The sequence below is a fragment of the Pleurodeles waltl genome, chromosome 1_2 (genome assembly GCF_031143425.1).
Source record: "Pleurodeles waltl isolate 20211129_DDA chromosome 1_2, aPleWal1.hap1.20221129, whole genome shotgun sequence".
NCBI classification, from domain to species: domain Eukaryota; kingdom Metazoa; phylum Chordata; class Amphibia; order Caudata; family Salamandridae; genus Pleurodeles; species Pleurodeles waltl.
Window position 1 is genome coordinate 39,176,349 of NC_090437.1, and position 21,567 is coordinate 39,197,915.

At 43.2% G+C, this 21,567-nt stretch overlaps 1 protein-coding gene across 3 annotated transcripts in view; it reads left to right on the forward strand.

Annotated features, from left to right (window-relative positions):
- STAP1 (signal transducing adaptor family member 1) overlaps nt 1-21,567 on the forward strand; it is a 478,236-nt gene that overhangs the window by 280,000 nt on the left and 176,669 nt on the right. For all 3 annotated transcript variants that reach the window (XM_069235790.1, XM_069235796.1, XM_069235804.1), the window contains exon 8: nt 18,656-18,755. In XM_069235790.1, the coding sequence (XP_069091891.1) occupies nt 18,656-18,755 (100 nt within the window). The remainder of the gene's footprint in view (nt 1-18,655; nt 18,756-21,567) is intronic.

Genomic DNA, 21,567 nt, shown 5'->3' on the forward strand with positions numbered 1-21,567 from the left:
AGATTTGGCAAGTTCTAAAGTGCACTAGAACGAACCATTGACAAGTCGAGAGTAAGATTTGCGGGTCGAATTCTGCTTGCGAGTGCGGGAGCTGAGAAGGAGAGAGTAGCGACCGAGGCTTCAAGTGAAATCTCTGTAAAGTCCTGAAGTGAATGTGTTACCCTTCCTGTAGTAAACCGGCAAATTTGGGTTTTGTTGTTAAAAGTGCTCGCAATATATCGCATTCGTTTTGTGTGAGGAGGACAAGCCGCAAGACTTTGTCAGCTGCAGTGTTTGTGAGTGTGACGTCAGAGGTGCAGCGCTGGGATAGGTCAGTTGCTGAGAGGGGTCGCGCACGGATTGGCAGCCGTCCATTAGAGGCAATAGGTTGAGAAAGGTGGGTGAAGAGTATTCTGGGAATTAAAGTCACTTCTGTAGGAGGCTGGACTGGCTTGTAGTGGGTACCAAGAGGTACTTACACCTTGCACCAGGCCCAGGTATCCCTTATTAGTGTAGAGGGGTGTCTAGCAGCTTAGGCTGATAGAAAAGGTAGCTTAGCAGAGCAGCTTAGGCTGAACTAGGAGACGAGTGAAGCTCCTACAGTACCACTAGTGTCATATGCACAATATCATAAGAAAACACAATACACATATATACTAAAAATAAAGGTACTTTATTTTTATGACAATATGCCAAAGTATCTCAGTGAGTACCCTCAGTATGAGGATAGCAAATATACACAAGATATATGTACACAATACCAAAATATGCAGTAATAGCAATAGAAAACAGTGCAAACAATGTATAGTCACAATAGAATGCAATGGGGGCACATAGGGATAGGGGCAACACAAACCATATACTCTAGAAGTGGAATGCGAACCACGAATGGACCCCAAACCTATGTGACCTTGTAGAGGGCCGCTGGGACTGTAAGGAAACAGTGAGGGTTAGAAAAATAGCCCACCCCAAGACCCTGAAAAGTAGGTGCAAAGTGCACCTAAGTTCCCCAAAGAGCACAGAAGTCGTGATAGGGGAATTCTGCAAGGAAGACCAACACCAGCAATGCAGCAACGATGGATTTCCTGACGAGAGTACCTGTGGAACAAGGGGACCAAGTCCAAGAGTCACGATCAAGTCGGGAGTGGGCAGATGCCCAGGAAATGCCAGCTGTGGGTGCAAAGAAGCTGCCACCGGATGGTAGAAGCTGTGGATTCTGCAAGAACGACAAGGGCTAGAAACTTTCCCTTTGGAGGATGGATGTCCCACGTCGTGAAGAGTCGTGCAGAGGTGTTTCCGTGCAGAAAGACCACAAACAAGCCTTGCTAGCTGCAAGGGTCGCGGTTAGGGTTTTTGGATGCTGCTGTGGCCCAGGGGGGACCAGGATGTCACCAATTGCGTGAGGAGACAGAGGGGGTGTCCAGCAAGACAAAGAGCCCACTCAGAAGCAAGCAGCACCTGCAGAAGTGCCGGAACAGGCACTACGAAGTGGAGGGAACCGGAGCTCACCCGAAGTCAGAAAGGAGGGTCCCACGACGCCGGAGGACAACTCAGGAGGTCGTGCACTGCAGGTTAGAGTGCCGGGGACCCAGGCTTGGCTGTGCACAAAGGAAATCCTGGAAGAGTACACAGGAGCCGGAGTAGCTGCAAAACACGCGGTTCCCAGCAATGCAGTCTAGCGTGGGGAGGCAAGGACTTACCTCCACCAAACTTGGACTGAAGAGTCACTGGACTGTGGGAGTCACTTGGACAGAGTCGCTGAGTTCAAGGACCTCGGTCGTCGTGCTGAGAGGAGACCCAGAGGACCGGTGATGCAGTTCTTTGGTGCCTGCGGTTGCAGGGGGAAGATTCCGTCGACCCACTGGAGATTTCTTCGGAGCTTCTAGTGCAGAGAGGAGGCAGACTACACCCACAGCATGCACCACCAGGAAAACAGTAGAGAAGGCGGCAGGATCAGCGTTACAAGGTCGCAGTAGTCGCCTTTGCTACTTTGTTGCAGTTTTGCAGGCTTCCAGCGCGGACAGCAGTCGATTCCTTGGCAGAAGGTGAAGAGAGAGATGCAGAGGAACTCTGATGAGCTCTTGCATTCATTATGTAAGGAATTCCCCAAAGCAGAGACCCTAAATAGCCAGAAAAGGAGGTTTGGCTACCTAGGAGAGAGGATAGGCTAGCAACACCTGTAGGAGCCTATCAGAAGGAGTCTCTGACGTCACCTCCTGGCACTGGCCACTCAGAGCAGTCCAGTGTGCCAGCAGCACCTCTGTTTCCAAGATGGCAGAGGTCTGGAGCACACTGGAGGAGCTCTGGGCACCTCCCAGGGGAGGTGCAGGTCAGGGGAGTGGTCACTCCCCTTTCCTTTGTCCAGTTGCGCGCCAGAGCAGGGCTGGGGGATCCCTTAACCGGTGTAGACTGGCTTATGCAGAGATGGGCACCATCTGTGCCTATCAAAGCATTTCCAGAGGCTGGGGGAGGCTACTGCTCCCCAGCCCTGACACCTTTTTCCAAAGGGAGAGGGTGTAACACCCTCTCTCTGAGGAAGTCCTTTGTTCTGCCTTCCTGGGCCAAGCCTGGCTGGACCCCAGGAGGGCAGAAACCTGTCTGAGGGGTTGGCAGCAGCAGCAGCTGCAGTGAAACCCCGGGAAAGGTAGTTTGGCAGTACCCGGGTCTGGGCTAGAGATTCGGGGGATCATGGAATTGTCTCCCCAATGCCAGAATGGCATTGGGGTGACAATTCCATGATCTTAGACATGTTACATGGCCATGTTCGGAGTTACCATTGTGACGCTATACATATGTTGTGACATATGAATAGTTCACACGTGTAATGGTGTCCCCACACTCACAAAGTCCGGGGAATTTGTCCTGAACAATGTGGGTGCACCTTGGCTAGTGCCAGGGTGCCCACACACTAAGTAACTTAGCACCCAACCTTTACCAGGTAAAGGTTAGACATATAGGTGACTTATAAGTTACTTAAGTGCAGTGGTAAATGGCTGTGAAATAACGTGGACGTTATTTCACTCAGGCTGCAAGGGCAGGCCTGTGTAAGAATTGTCAGAGCTCCCTATGGGTGGCAAAAGAAATGCTGCAGCCCATAGGGATCTCCTGGAACCCCAATACCCTGGGTACCTCAGTACCATATACTAGGGAATTATAAGGGTGTTACAGTATGCCAATGTAAATTGGTGAAATTGGTCACTAGCCTGTTAGTGACAATTTGGAAAGAAATGAGAGAGCATAACCACTGAGGTTCTGGATAGCAGAGCCTCAGTGAGACAGTTAGTCATAACACAGGTAACACATACAGGGCACACTTATGAGCACTGGGGCCCTGGCTGGCAGGGTCCCAGTGACACATACAACTAAAACAACATATATACAGTGAAATATGGGGGTAACATGCCAGGCAAGATGGTACTTTCCTACAACTTCCTGATTAGATTCTAAACAAAATAAAAGACGCAAACATGAAGTTTTTCAAGGCTCTAAAGAGTGCTTTGAAGGGAGATGTATATATTAGAAAGAGTGTGGGGGAGCCTACACCGCCTGGGGGTACTCCAGCTTATATTGTAATGGAAGAGAAGGGAGTCGCGCCATGTCTTTGGATGAAGCAGTGGTGCAAATTGACAGAAAAGGAGGGATGTTTAGCGTTTCCGGAGTACGGAACGTTTAATACCAGAATTTTGGAGAACTTGCGAATGATGTTAAGTGTACAAAAACCACCTCCGAGACCAGCTCAGTATGAGGCATTAGCAATTTGGGAATTGATGGCCATACGACAGAGACAGCAGATATTTGAGAGGAGAATGAGGAAAGCAGAAAAGACTTTAGCCAAGGCTAGATGGGATAATGAGAACAGGATGTGGAGAAGGGGAATAGTTGATGGACTTAAAATGTTCCCGGCCATAACACAAGAAGATGAGACACAGGGAAAGAAGGCTACTTGTAAGACAGACAAGGGTTCTGATTAACCAAAGGAGAATCAGAGGTCTTGGGCAGACGCAGATGATTCCAACGATGAAGAGTTTCTTAATCAGTTGTTACATGATCACACGCCACCATATGCCATAAACGATAACGTACATAGCACAAGTGTGGGTTCTGAAGACCCGGCACAAAATAGGGGCATCACAAGTACAGGGCAGACAAGTGATACAGTTTTGATACAGAATGGTGTCAGTGTACCCACTGCGCCAGACACACAGATACAGTTGCAACCACCACAGATTCAAAGGATTTATCCTGATGTTCCAGTATTGGAAACAAATATGAGTCTGATGGTGCCGCCTGACCCGATATATACGAGATCAAAGTTAGTGCACATTGAACCAACTCTGCAATTGCTGCCCCAGCCGCAGCAACAGCTGGTTCCGAGTTACACTTCAGTTGCAGGACCGCAGTCAGTAGCTACAGCACTAAAGATGAATCAAGCTATGGGAGTTAATGCTGCACAGGGTTTGGGATCTGGTTAGACACCAGCTGCTATATCATTGCCAATTACTGTTGGTCCACCAGTACCGCTGTATGCCCAAGGTAAGCCTGGTGTATGTGATCAGGGAGTAATGACCTAAGAGGCGATAAGAGGAGGGTTCACAGGAAGTTCCCAAGGAATGACACAGGCAGCAGAAGGATCTAGATCCTTGTTAGACTTTAGTCCGATTGGGGTTCCTTTGGAGACAATGAGGCAAGCAGGGTTGGGAATGCTAACCCCACAGGTAATGAGTACAAATACGACACAGACACCAATGGTGCAGTCTGGAAACATTTCATCGCAGGGCTTAACAGCGCAACAATTGAACGAGTGGTTGGACAAACTCAACACTCCGCAGACTAATACAGTGACCACAGAGAGGTCAGAAAGGGAAGAATACTTGAATTTTGTGAGACTGGGTGTAGAAGCCATGGAACTTGTGGAAGGAACAATGGGGGTAAAGAGACTAGAGTCATACATGGAAGCAGAATTGAGGTATCTGTGCCCCAAAATAACTAGAGAAGTGAGCAAGGTGCATCAGAGGTTGGCAAACCTGGCAGATAAATACAACAGAGACATTGAGAGTACTAAACATTTGAAAAGAATCTACAGATTAGACTTCGAGCCAAAAGATTTCGAGCACATGAGGTCTACCGGAATGAAAACACACCTCAAAGAAATACTGCAGAGTGCTCAAATTTGGGGAGCCTTAGAGAAATGGGAAGGCAGATGGGCAAAGAAAAGAGATAAAGAGAAGGGTGATGGTCCGAAACCAAAGCAGGTTAAAGCCGCACCGGACATTGGACAGTAAAAATGTTACCAATGAGAGAGACAGCCGGAGGGGTTCTAGTCCATGTACCGTGGTCTAGGGGTGACATCCTGTCATTCACAAATGACTACCCCAGGTTGAGGGAGAAGCCGATAGAGGGGTTTCAGCAGACAGACAGATTTGTGAAGCTTGCAAAATGTCTCTGGGAGGACTTGAATACCCTGTTTGAGATTATAGTTCCACCTGACTTATGGCTTGAGTGCAAGAGGGGCGTAGTTTGGCCAACAGAGGAGCCGGCAAGGGATAAGGTTACTGGAGCACCATCCGCATAAGTGATGAGGTATTATCATAAAGTGATTGAGTTTTTGAAGCAGAAAGTTTCGCCGAAAGTGACTGCTTGTATTCTAATCTTACCATTACAATTCAGTTTGGACAACATGGTGAAAGATCACAACCCCTTGCATCTAATCGGGGCGTCAGGCAGGGCTGTACTTTGGCTCCTTTTTTATTTCTGTTGTATATAAATGGCCTGTATAACTATTTAGCTCAAAATGGCAAGGATTTTCCAAGGGTGGGCTTTAGACAATTGCCGATTTTATTGTATGCTGATGACGCCGTTTTAATTGCTCGCACGGCCAATGGCCTACAGATCCTCTTGGACCTTTTCTTAATACACACTCAGGATCTCGATCTGAAAGTCAAATTCAAAAAGTCGCATGTTATGATTTGCGGTTCTAAGAACACACGCACTAAACGTTTTATAATGGCAGGGAACACTCTAACAAAGGCAAATAATTTCTGCTACTTAGGTTTGCACCTAAGTTCTTCTCTGTCATGGAAATTCCATATGAATTTTAAACTTCAACAAATGGAAAGAAATGTCGAAGCAAGTTTTCGCTTCGCTCGCAGACTGGGGCACAGACCGGTACACCAGATCATTACGCTTTATAAGTCTAAATGTGTCTCGGCGGCAACTTATGGGGATGGCCTCTCGGGAGATACCAGCTCAATTATTCTACAACGGGCAGAGAATAAATTTCTTCACTGGCTACTTAGGGTACCCAAGAATGTAGCGAATATTATATGCCATGAGGAGCTGGGGATTGGTTACATTACAGATTTGATAGATATTGCCCCCCTTCTGCTATGGATAAAAGTATGGTTAAATCCGGTGGCTACCTTAACACATGAGTGTGTAAAAGACTGTATTTCATTAGCAAACCATAACAAAATTCCATGGTTAAACTTTGTTCATAACTGCTTCCGAAACTTGGACTTGGAGTCTATGTATCTTAAACCAGAGCTCTTGCCCGCCAATGCGAAGGAAATTGTTAAATTTCGATATAAAGAGTATGTTATGAATTCTAGATATCAAGCGGCAGCGAATTTGAGTTCTTTTGGTTCATATGTACAAATTCCATCCTCAAATCTGTTAGGACCTTATTTTATTTGGTTTCCGATTCCCTCCCTATACTCTATACTTGTACTTTTTAGACTCAATATGATACATTTTAGAGTGGCGTTTCCAACAAAATGCGTGTGGGAAAAAACATTATCACCATGCCCTTGTGACAATTTTTCGAAACAAAGTACGTCACTTCATTTTATTTTGTACACTTTACTCAGCTCCTAGGGAAACTTTTTTACTACCTATTTTGCATAATTTGCACACCTCATCTTATAAAGAAGGATTGATTGGCATTCAAAGCCTCTCGTCCAAACAAATATGTAGCTCCATTTTAAGTTGTATTAAATCTGCTATTATTAGGAATCGATATGAATCAGTAATGTGATTATTTATTAATGGAATCTAGGTACTGTTTTATTGCTGTTTATGATTTTATAAGTATTTATTATCTTATATTTAGTAGGTTCAAGTGGCATGTTTAGGTTCCAAAGACCTGTGGATTGAAGAGTCTTGCTTTTTGAAATATGCAATAAGTATTGTATTTTATGATGATTCATATGTATGCATGTGTACTTTTATGGCAATACGCCGAATAAAGTTATTTGACTGACTGACTGACTGCTTGGCAGAAAATCGATCGAACATCACAGGAAGCCAAAGAGTCGATTCATGCTTACTATGAGAGATTGTTGAAAGCTTTCAAACATTACAGTGGCACTGAGGTCATTGAGCTGAAAGACATGAATCATCTTGTGTTCAGATTTGTTGAAGGGCTGAGACCAGAGATTAGCCAGATGATTAAGAATCATTTGATCTGTTGGCAAGCAAAGCCGATTGATGAGGTGTTGCAGAATACAAAATACTGTAGTGACGAGATTGAGTTGAAGCAGAGAAAGTTGAAAGAGAAGGTGATGGTGATGCAGATTAAGGCAGCGCAAGCAGGGATTCAGGGAAATGGAGTACAGCAGGTGATACAGCAGCAACCGCAGGGGAATGGAGTGTTTGAGGCGCAACCAAGAGGTCGAGGACGAGGAGGTTTTGTGAACCGTGATCCAGACTTGAATACTGGTGTGGTTCAAAATGATGTGCAGGGGATGAAAAAGATGTCACCATGTCACGCGTGCGGGGGCGTGTGGCATTGGAAGCGGGAAATGCCCAATGGTGGTGCAGGATGGTGTTGCTCAACAAAGCAATGATGTCGGTACCTTTCAGAATGTGAGAGGTCCAAAAATGAGAGGGCAGAATCAGAACTTCCAGAATAACATGGTACAGATGCAGGGGTTACAGCCCTTGCAGCAGATGCAAATGCTGCGTGTTCAACCAGCACAAATGCAGCAGGCACAGCAGCAGATTCCCATCGTACCTAGACAGCAAATGCAGATACCATTAGCTCCAATGGGACAGCAACAGGTAATGCTTCCTCAACAGGTCACAGGTCAAACAATGAGTCAAAATAACACAGTACAGCAGTTCCCATTGCCTGGTGAGGATGGAATAAACGATGAATGGTCGGATGATTGTTCAGACAGTGAGGAGTACAGGCTTGCAGCATCCCTAGAAGTAGACCAAAGGAGACCCTATGTAGAGGGGAAGGTGATGGGTCATAAGGTTTCATTCTTAGTTGATACAGGAGCTACACGCTCTACAGTCATAAGTGCAGAGGTTCCGAAATTACCACTTTCGGGGCGTACCATAAGGGTGGTAGGAGTAACAAATCAGTTCCTGACAAGCCCAATTACAGAGCCGGTCCAAGTTGAGATTGGCAACTTCCAGGGATTACACAAATTTGTAGTCTGTGACACGAGTCCCGTATCCCTACTGGGAAGAGACTTACTGTGTAAAACGAGTTGTTCGATTACCTGTTCCAGTGAAGGGATTGAGGTGCAGACGAACAGTGATGATGAGGGGAACGATGGCCAGTTTCTAGAGTTAGAGAATGAGACCGCAAATGAGTAATACCCTTTGATAACCCTATTCCCAATGCTTACAGTGAATGACTTACCAGCCGAGTTGCAGGGAACATTGACAGAGAAAGTGTGGGACTTGACAGAAAAAGAAGTGGGACTGATACAAGGAGTAGAACCAGTTAAAGTAGAGGTGAAGCCGAATGTTGTGTTTCCCCAGGTACCGCAATTCCACATGGCACAAGATGTCCTTATTCAAGTAGCACAAATAATTGCAGACTTTGTGAAGCAACGGGTTCTGAAAGAAGTGCTGAGTAGCTCGTGTAATTCACAAATAATGGGTCTGAAAAAGCCTTGTGGGAAAGTTCGAATTGTTCAAGACCAGAGGAAAATAAATGAGATTGTGGTAAAGTGTTGCCCCATAGTACCAAATCCAGCTGTAATCATGTTTCAGGTTCTGTGTGATGCAGAGTGGTTCACAGTTGTGGACTTGTCTCAAGCATTCTTTTCGGTGCCTCTTCATGAGGATAGCCAATTTCTCTTCAGTTTCAAATTCCTGGATAAGGTGTACAGTTGGTGCAGAATTCCTCAAGGGTTTTCTGAGTCACCTTCCATCTTCAATCAGATATTGAAGAAGGATTTGGAATCATTAGAACTGCCTTTCAGTTCAACATTAGTGCAATACATTGATGATTTGTTGATTGCGTCCAGGACAAAAGATGACTGCAGGTATGACACAATTGCCTTACTGAACCATTTGGGAAAGAACGGATACAAAGGGGGTCATTACAACCCTGGCGGACGGTGTTAAAGCAGCGGTAAGACCGCCAACAGGCTGGCGGTCTTTTTTTGAGGATTATGACCATGGCGGTTACCGCCATGGTCATTCGCCGCTTCTCCGTTCCGCCCGCCAGAGCGGAGACGACCGCTGGGCTGGAGACCTGGGTCTCCAGCCCGGCGGTTGTGACAATACCGCCGCCGGTATTTTGACTTGGCTTACCGCTGTGGATTTCCAGCGGTAGGAACCGCCATGAAATCCATGGCGGTAAGCACTATCAGTGCCAGGGAATTCCTTCCCTGGCACTGATAGGGGTCTCCCCCACCCCCCCACCCCCACCCCGACTCCCTCCCCTACACCCCCCACCACTCCTGCCACCCTCCAAAGGTGGCAGGACCCCCCTCCCCACAGACCCCCGACATTACCTTACACATACACACCCGACACACACGCAGGCACCACCAACACACATACACGCACACACACCGACATACATGCCAACATCCACACACACAGTCAGACACGCACACACACATTCAAACATACATGCACACATCCATACAGACATACCCACAGACATACACGCACTCATTCCCAAAACATGCAACACCCCTGCAAGCATACACGCACTCACACCCCCCTCTACATACACCCACGCACACCCCCATGCACCCACACAACACACAACACCCCACCACCCCCCTCCCCTAACGGACGATCGACTTACCTGTTCTGTCGATCCTCCGGGAGGGGACGGGAGCCATGGGGGCAGCTCCGCCGACACCACACCGCCAACAGAACACCACGACGGCGAATCACAGGATGTGATTTGCTGGGCGGTGTTCTGTTGGCGTGGCGGTGGAGGTGGAGCAACCTCCACTTCTCTGCCGCCCGTCACTATGGCTGTTGGCGGCTCTCCGTCGGAAAAACGACGTAGAGCTGCCAACAATCATAATACGCAGAGCGGAAAACCGCCACCACTGGCGGTCTTCAGCACGGCGGTCCCTTGTAAAAAGACCGCCGAGGTTGTAATGACCCCCAAAGTGTCCCCAAAGAAGCTGCAATACTGTCAGAGAGAAGTGAAGTACTTAGGTCACCTGATTGAGAAAGGGTCGAGAAAAATATCTAAAGAAAGAGTGACAGCCATACTGCAGATGAATCCCCCGACAACAAAGAGAGATGTTAGGATGTTTTTGGGACTGGTGGGCTACTGTCGTCAGTGGATTCCCAACTTCTCGATCATCTCTAAGCCCTTGATAAGACCGACTGTCAAAGAAGAATAGGATGGCCTGGGTGCTATATCCATGTCTGTGAAAGAGATGAAGACATTTATGGAATTGAGGGAAAGTATGTGCAGGGCACCAGCTTTAGGTATGCCTGATTACACTAAGCCTTTTGTACTATTTTGTCATGAACGTGATGCTTGTTCTTTGTCTGTCCTAACACAGGTCCCTGGAGGTGCAAACCACCCAGGAGCATATTTTTCAGCTACTTTGGACCCAGTCGCAGCAGCCTTACCGGGTTGTTTGCGTGCAGTTGCAGCAGTTGGTCAAAACCTCACACAGTGTGAAGGAATAGTGATGGGACATCCTTTAACAGTAGTGGTCCCACATTAAGTTGAAATCTTGTTAACCCGAACTAAGATGCAACACATGACAAATGCACGCCTTACAAAATATGAGACCATTATACTGGGGTCTCCGAATGTGTCCCTTAAGAGATGTACTGTATTGAACCCAGCAACTTTACTTCCTATTGGTAATGCAGACATTGATGATGCTGAGGAAGTAGAACATGATTGTCTTGAGGTAACAGATCTGTGCACCAAACCAAGGCCTGATATTAAAGATACCCAACTTGAAGAAAATGATTACATTATCTTTGTTGATGGTTCATGCTTGAGAGACTCAGTAGGAGTACTGAGAGCTGGATATGCCGTGTGTACAATCTCCGGTATCTTAGAAGCTTCCTGGCTCGAAAGAGTGTACTCTGCTCAAGTGGCTGAATTAATTGCTCTTACTAGGGCGTGCCACGCAGCTGAAAACCTGAAAGTCACTATCTATACTGACAGCAGATACGGATTTGGAATTGTACATGATTTTGGCCAGTTATGGTCACAGAGGGGTTTCATGACCTTTTCTGGTTCTCCAGTTAAAAATGGCGAAAAGATTAAGGATTTGTTGCACGCAATTCAGTTACCTCTTTAAATTGCCGTGGTGAAATGCAATGCTCATGTCAAGTCACAGGACTTTGTGTCAATAGGAAACGACTATGCAGATCAAGTCGCAAGGTTTTGTGCATTGAACTGTATATCGTTTCGGGATCAGTGGGAATTGTTACCTGAAACTGAAAATGAAACATTCTTAAACTTTGCATTAAGGGTGGTTGACACATTAGATGAGCTAAAATCACTGCAGGGACGTGCCAGCAAAGAGGAGAAATGTTCCTGGCAGAGAATGCAATGTGTACAGAGGTCTGATGACTTATGGGTCTCAGAAGAGGGAAAAATGGTTTTGCCAAACAGTCTTTTGTCACAGTTTGCGAGGTTTTATCATGGTCAAGCACATGTAGGCAGAGACGCAATGATCAGGTTGTTCAAAATCGATTGGTTCAATCCAAAATTCAGATATGCCTCAGAGCTTATCTGTCACAGGTGCATCATCTGTCAGAAGATGAATGCAGGAAAAGGGACTGTGGTGAATATGAGCCACGTTGGGAGAGCTGGAGGTCCGTTTAGCAGGATGCAGATGGACTTTATTGAATTGCCTGTGTGTGGAGGATTGAGGTACGTGTTGGTGATTGTGTGCATTTTCAGCCACTGGATTGAAGCTTACCCTACATGTAGGAATGACAGTCTCACAGTAGCAAAGCTGCTGCTTATGGAATTAATACCACGTTTCGGATTACCGATCTCTTTAGAATCAGATAGGGGCAGACACTTCGACAATGAGGTGACTAAGCTCTTGTGTGCCGCATTAATCATTGAGCAGAAGCTGCATTGTAGTTATCGCCCTGAAGCATCAGGACTAGGGGAGCAGATGAATGGTACCTTGAAATCGAGAATGGCAAAAATGTGTGCAGCTACCAATCTGAAGTGGACAGATGCATTGCCCTTAGTACTGATGTCAATGAGAAATACGCCTGACAAGAAAACAGGACTGTCTCCCCACGAAATACTAATGGGGCGAGCTATGCAATTGCCTGCAGTACCTGCAAATGCTCTTGTGAATATCCCCGATGATATGTTGTTGGACTACTGCAAAGGTCTGTCTGACGTGGTCCGCTCTTTTTCTCACCAGGTGGAGGCTACCACATTGTCACCGATAAGTGATCCAGGTCACACCCTGAAAGCCGGTGACTGGGTGGTTGTCAAGAAACACGTGAGGAAATCGTGTCTGGAGCCACGTTGGAAGGGGCCGTATCAAGTGATACTGACAACCACTACTGCTGTGAAATGTGCAGGTCTTCCGAATTGGATACATGCTAGTCACACAAAGAAGGTGACGTGTCTGACTGATGAGGAACTTGAAGTGTCCAAAATAACAGCTGCAGAGAAGGAAGTCTCAGGGCCGGAGAGTATTCAAAGGGGAACTGAGACTGAAGGAGAGCCCACTGAGGACGGCTTAATCACTCAAAACGAGATCCAGAGGGGTGACGGTGAGCCTATCTCAGCTTGGGCATCAGGGGAACCGACACAAAAGGAGGTTCTCCCAGAAACAGACGGATACAGGTTTGAAGTTGAGCCCATAACAGACCCTGAAGTTGAAGGGAGTGAGGCAGAAGGAAGTCGAGGTGTTCTGACTCCTCCTGAGCCGCTTGCAGGTCCATCAAGAGAAAACACCATAGCACAAGAGGAGGGCACTGTTCAACGTCCTGAAAGGCCAGACAAAAAGAAAACACTTAAAGGAGATAATTGGCCGGAGCCACAAGCTGCAAGAGAGAAAGTAATCCCTAATGCAACTATAGATGAAGAAGTTGATACAACCAGGAAAGAAGATCTCAATGAAGGAGAGTTGCAGGGTGAACGCAAACTGAAAAGAAAAAGAGTTGCAAACAGAAGGTACACAGGTCCGGAATGGGCATATGCAACGTTAGCTGAATGGCAGCAAGAATTCTTGGCATTCTGTTTTGATCGAGAGGTACCAGGTCAATACTACAGCACCTGAATTAAACTTTAGAAAGAGACTGTGTTAAATTGAAATTGAAAGCTGAAAAGCTGAGAAAAGAGACTGATACATTACCGGATGTGACACTGTTAACCTGAATTAACTTTGAAAAATCAATTATGACAAGCTCCTAACCTGTTTGACAAAGGGGTCCTGGAGTGAGTGAAACGCTGTAAATACTCGCAGAGAGAGTGAGACATTGCACAAGAAAAAAAAAAAAAAGAGCTTTTATATCGTCCTCAAGTTGATTGTTTGCTTTGTATTCCTCTACCTGATTCTTTACAGATCATGAGTTACAATAGAAATAATAGTAATAAGGGTAGAATGTGTGGTTTGTTGAGTGCTATTCTGGGTATTGTTTGTGCAATAATAATTATAGGTGTGATTGTGGGAATGCCATTGGTGGATAAGAAAGTGACTAACAATGCTTCAAATCCTGAGACTGCTACACTAACACCATGGGAGAAGTTTGAGCAGGATGCAAAATACTTGCATGAGGGAACTAATGCAAAAGGGGAACTATCTACTAATGTTTTCTATCACTTGCTGAATGAGTATGTTGACACAATGGATGCGAAAAATTGCTATGTGTGCACGAAGATTCCTTCATCTGTACAAGAAGGGGTTACTTATCATAGTCTGCCATTAACCTACGGGATAAGCTGTAGTTTGCTGTTAACAAGATTTTATGATCAAGAACATGTTCAATACTTCTATTCTAACTTAGATGTAGTGTTTTCCTTTGTGCCCGTCATTGAGTTTCTAAATAAACTAGCTAAAGAACACAGCATAAAATTAGTTAGGGGTTTCTTTGAGCCGACACTGACATTTGGGACATCTTATGCGCACCGCAATAATCTAACCTGCTTACTAACACCTGTCGAAAAGAGCTTCTTAGACCATACTGATGATAGATGGAAAGCATTAAAGGAAAGGCTAGAAAAAGGATTAGAAAAACGCACACTAGCAAATGATTATGCTTACAATGCTATAAAGGCACAGGGCAAGTTAGCCATAGATGCATTACACGTAGGAAGGCTTTGTATATATAGGCCGAAATCTGAACATGACACTTTATTTGTGGGAACAAGTGAGTGCAGGCATGTTTTTTGTTTCAGAGTAAATGGACATTCATGTTAAATGGACAGGATCCAGCGATCCCTGGGATCTATTATATATGTGGGCTTAATGCTTATTACAGTCTTCCAAAGGGATGGTATGGGACATGTTATTTGGGAATAGTTTTCCCAAAGATCTACCAGATTGATGACTTAAATTCCTAAAATGTCTGAATTACAACATACTAGACAAAAGCGAGAGACAGCGGCTGCTGTCGTTGGTGACATATTTGGAGCCATAATTCCTTCAGTAGGGGTTATCTTAAACTCCTTAAAAATTAGAAAGTTGTCTACTATTGTGGATAACATGCTGACAAACTTCACAGGGGCTATACTCCTGATGAATACTGAACTTGCTGCGGAAAGAGCTATGACTCTTCAAAACTGTCTTGCTTTAGACATTCTTTTAGCATAAAGTGGCAGAGTCTGTAAGATGCTTAATGAGCGCCATTGTTGTGCACTTATTCCAGATAACAGTAAAAAGATTAGAGGTATGCTTACTAACTTAACAAAAGAAAGTGCAGATTTGAAGGAGCTGAAGGAACCTGGAGTTTGGGAAAAAGTTGGGAAAGGAATTACAAAAGTAGGGAACTGGTTTAGTAGTATTTGGAACGGGGTTCTTGCAAAAATATTAGGGGGTCTATTGATTCTTCTGATTTGTCTATTGGGACTATGGTTGTCATGCAAAATTAATAAAAGAATTAAAAGAGATTTGGCAAAACATAATAAAAGAAAAGAAGAAAAAGAAAAAGAAGAAATCTTCAAAGAAATTTGGGAAAGATCCCATAGAAAGGAAGAAATTGAATGCGAAAGTTAAAGAAAATGAGAGGTTGTGAAGGGAAAGGTTATGTGTGATGACAAGTGTCATCAGAGGAGGGACTGGGAGAGCGTAGCTTATATTAATATAAAATGTTTATGAACTAACGTGAAATAATGCTGCATAGAAAACGTATTAATGTATTTTGCTAAAACGTGTGCTTGAAATGTGCCCACCGGGAGTGGCCGCCCGAATATACAATGACTAATGAAACTGACTTATAATGTTGAAATGTTATATTAGGATATCATTTTGCACTAATAATAATAGGTTATATGCAAAGGTTCTGCTAAATAAATCATTAGGCCTTAGTTAGCATGAGTCGAGGCCTAGCTGCCTGGCCTTCCTATTAAATTTATTTTTCTAACGTGCAGTGTGAAGACTTGCTGAAGGACATGAACTCTTGTTTTCTCCAAACTAGAAGATGAATGTGACTGTGGTAGATCTGTTCCCATGAAATTCGACTTGCTTAGTGAAACATTTTTGTTGAACACAACAGCGTAGACTATTCACAGGTACAAGGTCGCCTGAACCGGTACAGACAATGGAGCCACTGACTAAAGATGCAAAGAAGACCACGAGAGTATGAAATCATACCGGACATTCTACCCACTGAAGACATCAATCATAAGGACCAATAAACTACGTGAGAACAGTTATGGGGTGACAAATTCAATAAAGTAATTGAAAAACTATTGGATAGAGACAGTGGGATACTGACCCCAGCCAATTAGCTTTCAGGGGATTGTATAACAGAAAAGGGGAAAAAAACCTTGTCACAAGGAAGTAAATCAGAACAGGAGAGAATAGGAGAGAGTATTAGGGAGATGCTGATGCGATTTGCTATGACCCAGACACTTTGTCACTCTGCATAGAGACTTTGCTGTTTGGTTCTTAAAGCCATCCTTGACTTATATTGCCCGTTTACACTTTACCTCCTTATGACGGAAATGCCCCCTTTTACCTGATTGCTGAATTCCTGATGGCGAATCAACTGATGTCCTGAGGACGAAGACCGAATCTGAGTGCTGACCCAATACGGAGGGTAACTATATGACAATGAAATTGTAATTGTCTGTTTGCTTTTCCTTTCTAGGTACCAACTGCTTCTTTTAACAGAGCCCATAGTTAGATGGTTTTCCAAATTGGTGTTACTAAATTGTTTTGCATGAAGCCCAACATGCCAATGCTGATTCGAGGTTAGATGAGGGGTTCACTAAACTTACGCAAATAGACAAATGACCAAATCTATGCTTTGTTGAATAACGTAATGATGATACTCTGCTAAGGATAACCTATGCTGATGCTGTGTTATATTCTAATGTTCGTGATTCTTGCTTTGATGAAATCTTATCAGAATTGCCATCTTGTGACTATGCTAATGTGTTTCTTGGTTTTGAGACTAATAAACTTGCTAGTAGAATTGTAATCAATAGGGAATAAACTTCATATATTAGTACTAAACCGGTGTGGTTATTCATGACTGCAAGGTCATGGGGGTTTCTGAGTTGTATTAAATGTCTTTGACTGACTTGCATTGCCGTATTAATGTGAACTTTGATGACAATATTGACATATTGATTGACATGCTGGTTAGTTATCTCGTCCTAAGGTGTCTTCAATCAGGGTCAAAAGATTCATTGGCCTAAAACGAGTCCCAAAGTGAGTAAATTAGTCATAAAGGGACGCGTTAACAAGGTCTTTGTAGATAGGTGAGAGGGGAGCCTAGAAAATGTGTAAACAGTTGATGAAAAGGGGTTAACCTGAGTGAGGCCCTCTCCTCCGATTTGGCAACGTGTCCTCAGATGCTATGCTGTCACCACACAAAATAGTGCTTAACAAAGTGAAATATGCTCTGCATTATCAAGTGGGCTTTTACAACTTTGTGACTGGAAGCGAGTGGAACAATTAAAAGTGTAGCCAGTTAATGGGAGGGCATGGTCTGAGGCAGGCCCTCTCCTCCGATCCAGAAATTCGTTATGGGGGCTCAACATTTCTCGCTGCACCAGAATGCAATGTAGTATGGCTGAAAGCAAAAACAGAATACTGCCAAAGAAAGTAAAATGCCCCATGTCACTGAGCAGGCTTTTACAGTCCTTGTAGGTGAATGGGAGGCCAGTCTAGAAAAGTGTAGTTAGTTAATGAAGGTGTTGTTGTATAAGGGAGGTCCTCTCCTCTGAACTAGCAATGTGTCCTAGGGTCTCAAGGCTCCTCACTACACAAGGACCCAGTGGTGCAAGGTAAAATAAAGAGTACTGCTAAACAAAATGAAACTAAAAAAATGGATCCAGGGTATACCCCTGATTTAACCCTTTGGAAATAGGAATGTTCAGAAAAAGCAGAAATTACATTGCCACAAATTGTTGTAAGATCTGAAAAGCATTGTAACCTAACACCATGACTCCAACCTTGTTAAATGTGATGCAAGGACTCTAATATTTCACTGGTTGATTGACTCACATATATATAAAGGCCTTGAGCTGAGAGGAATGAGCTTCCTGCTCCCCCACTGCCCCACTTGCCACTGGCCTGTAGAGACATACATTTCCATTCTGCATTTAAGCCTTGGTGGTGTAACTATATTATTCTGTGCAGATGCCTTTAGCACATTAATCCATTAGAAATCGGGTAGATTTACTAAAGTGTCACCCAACGCAGTGCAGCAGTCAAAAAATGCTGTGCTGGGTTGTGTGTGGAGGGCACAGGAGAGCGCAATATCTTCAGAGATATGCCATTCTCCCCCTGTCCCTAGCTCAGAATTTTGCAAGGGTGTGTGTGAGAGTTTAACATAGGTTTTGGACTGGAAGGTTTCCCTTCCAGGCAAAATCCTATGGCTAGACAACTACTAACCTTTTCCTACTTTGAGTGTGTGCTGTACAGTGCAGCACACATGCATAGTGGGAAAACAAAGAAGAAATGAAATAATTTCTCCATTTAATGCCTGGTTTCAAAAGGCATATTTTTTTTACACAAAACCCTGTCTCACGGTTTTGGTAGTGAGAGTTTTGCATAAAAACTGGTGAGTGATTGCATGGGAACGCCCTTGTAACGCTTCCTTGACCCCAAGTAATGCTAAGCAGCACTTTGCACTACTTTGTATTACTTTTAGCCAATTTCCAGCACAAAACAAGTGGCATGCAGTTAAAGAGGAATACAGCTGAAGAGAGAAAAATAATTTTTCGCTAATGTACAAATTGAAAACCTACCAAAGCATATTTATTACTTTGACCTGTTGTTTTTTGTAGATCAAGCTAAAGAGTCTGGATAAGGTCATTGAGTACTTTATAAAAGAGACCCGGGGAAAATTGGTACCCTACGTATGCAACATGTACGACACAAAACTTGGTAAGTCAGAAGTGTGTTTCTGTGATCATTTGAGGCCTTACAAACTGTAGTGTCCATATTGACTGAGAAGAGTTCTAGAGAGGGCTGTTTGGATAACCCCATCATAGACAGAGATGAAATTGAATTCCAATGTTCTGGTTCTGGCTCCGTTCAGGGACTTGTTGTACATAGATGCTGTTGTAATATGGGAAGCTGTTCATGTCAAAATTAGAGCTCCCCATATAGAACACCTCCTGAATACTTAGCACAGTGTAGAATGAATATGACACATGCCAACATGAATGTAATAAGTGTTCAAATAAATATGATACCTGGCAGAGTGGATCTGACTCGAACCAAAACAAATAAGAAACCTGGTACAATGAATATGCTACTTAGTGAATAATATGAATGAAGCACACTCTGAACTGAATAAGAGATATACTGTAAGATATATCAGTCATACTGAAATAAATATGGCTCTCATTGTAAACAATAAAGCAATCACCGGAGCAAATATAATTTTCATAAAAAAGAATGGGATATTTATTGAAATGACTGACATATGCCAAGAGTAATATGACATACAATGAAATGAGTGTGACAGATTGAAATGAATATAAGGTACCAAAATGAATATATTTTATTCTGAAAAGAATATAATGCACATTGAAAATTATATAGCATACACTGAAAGGAACATTACACATGCTGCAATGAATATGAACTGTGTTGAAATGTATAATACCCAGATTGCAATGAATATGAGATACACAGGGAAAATAGAAGATGATTTAAGATGAATATGGCTTGTGTTTAAATGAATATAAAGGCTTACATGCCTTGACATGCCTTCAAATGAGTATGGCTATGGCCAAAGCTAACATTCTTATGACATTTGTCAAAATTATTAACATGCATTGATATGAATATAATACATGTTCAGATGAATGATATTTGTTAAAATGGATAAGTTGCATCTTAAGATTAATATGACAAGTGTTAATATGAATATGACATCCACTGAAGTAAATATAACATTGATTGAAAGGAATATAACATATGTTAAAATGAATATGACATGAGTTGAAATGAACATGAGCGTCATTGAAATGAATTTGACATGTTTTAAAATGAATATGAGTAACATTAAAATTAACATGACATGTATCAAAATGAATATGACTTGTCATGAAAGTAATATGATACACATTGACATGAATGTGATATATATTGTAATGAATATGACTCATGTTAAAATGAATATGATGTGTTAATATGAATGAGACATCCACTGAAATGAATATGACACATGCTAAGATGAATATGGCATGCATTGAAATGAATATGAGCCCTATTGAAATTAATTCAACGTGCCTTTAACTGAATATGAGCAATGCTGAAATTAAAATGAAACTTGTCAAGATGAAAACATAATGATTTGAAATTAAAATGATAAGCATCAAAATGAATAGTGCATATATTGAAATCAATGTGACCTATGTTGAAATGGATATGACCATGTTAAACTCATTATGACAGGTGTTAAGGTGAATGTGAAATCCACTTCAATGAATCTCACATTCATTGAAAGGAATATGACACATGTTAAGTTGAATATGAACCACTTTGAAATTAATATGACAGCTGGTGAAATTAATATGGCCCACATCAAAGTTAGAATGACATTCATTAACATGAATGTGACACTTTTTTTAAATGAATATGAATCAATAACATCAATTAAAATGACGGCATTGCCTCCTAACCTGCGCCATCTTAGATACAGCACACACATGGTGGCGGTAGGGGGGTGCTAAGGGGCACAAGGAAAGTGGCGCTGCACTAGGTGCAGCGCCATTTTTCTTAAATATGCCCCATCATTTTTTATTTGCGTGTAAAGGTAAAGGGAAATAAGGATGATTTTAGGGTTTCGAGGTGGGTAGAGGTAAAGGGAGGTAAGGATAATGTTTGAGTTTAGGGGTGGGTACAGGTAAAGGGAGGTAAGGGAGATTTTAGGATTTAGGAAGTGGGTACAGGTAAAGAGAGGTAAGGAATTAAGAAAAAAAGGGGATTCCACCCTAAAAAATAAAAAGACATACACCCACAGATACACACATATATATGTATACATATATTCACATATACGTATATATATATATATATATATATATATATATATATATATATATATATATATATATACAGACACACACACACACACACACATATGTGGGTATCTGTATCATTTCAGGATTACAGTGCAACATTAATTGTGCAAGAAAATAAGAAGGGAACTCTGAATAGTTACCAAGTTTATGTGGAGAACAGGTCCTTTCTATGGAGCACCCTACAACACCACAGACACTCCGGATCTACTCACCTCAAGTGCCCATTTTTCTAGCAAAGTTTTAAGCATAGGATTTATACAGGTCCATTCATGCCAGGCTAGTAAGTGACAAAGGGTCTGATTGAGTTCTTGGTGGACGAATTACTCCATCACAACGGTGACAAATATCCCGTCTTCTGAAGTATAAATCCTATTCAAGATCTCAATCGGGGCCTAGGTCTTCCGCCATTTTTACAGCAAATGTGTGGTGGGAGACCGTATCAAATACTGCTGAGAGGTCTAGGAGGATCAAAGCTTCAGTCCCTTCTTGGTCAAGTAGGGCTCGGGTGTCATCGGTAGCTGCGATGAGGGTTGCCTCAGTGTTGTTGTTGCTGCAGAATCTATATTAAAAGGAGTCGAATAGGAGGTTCCATTGCGAATCTCCATAGACAAACCCACATCGCCCCTACCTCAAAAACTCCACTGGCTCTCTGAACAGAAAAG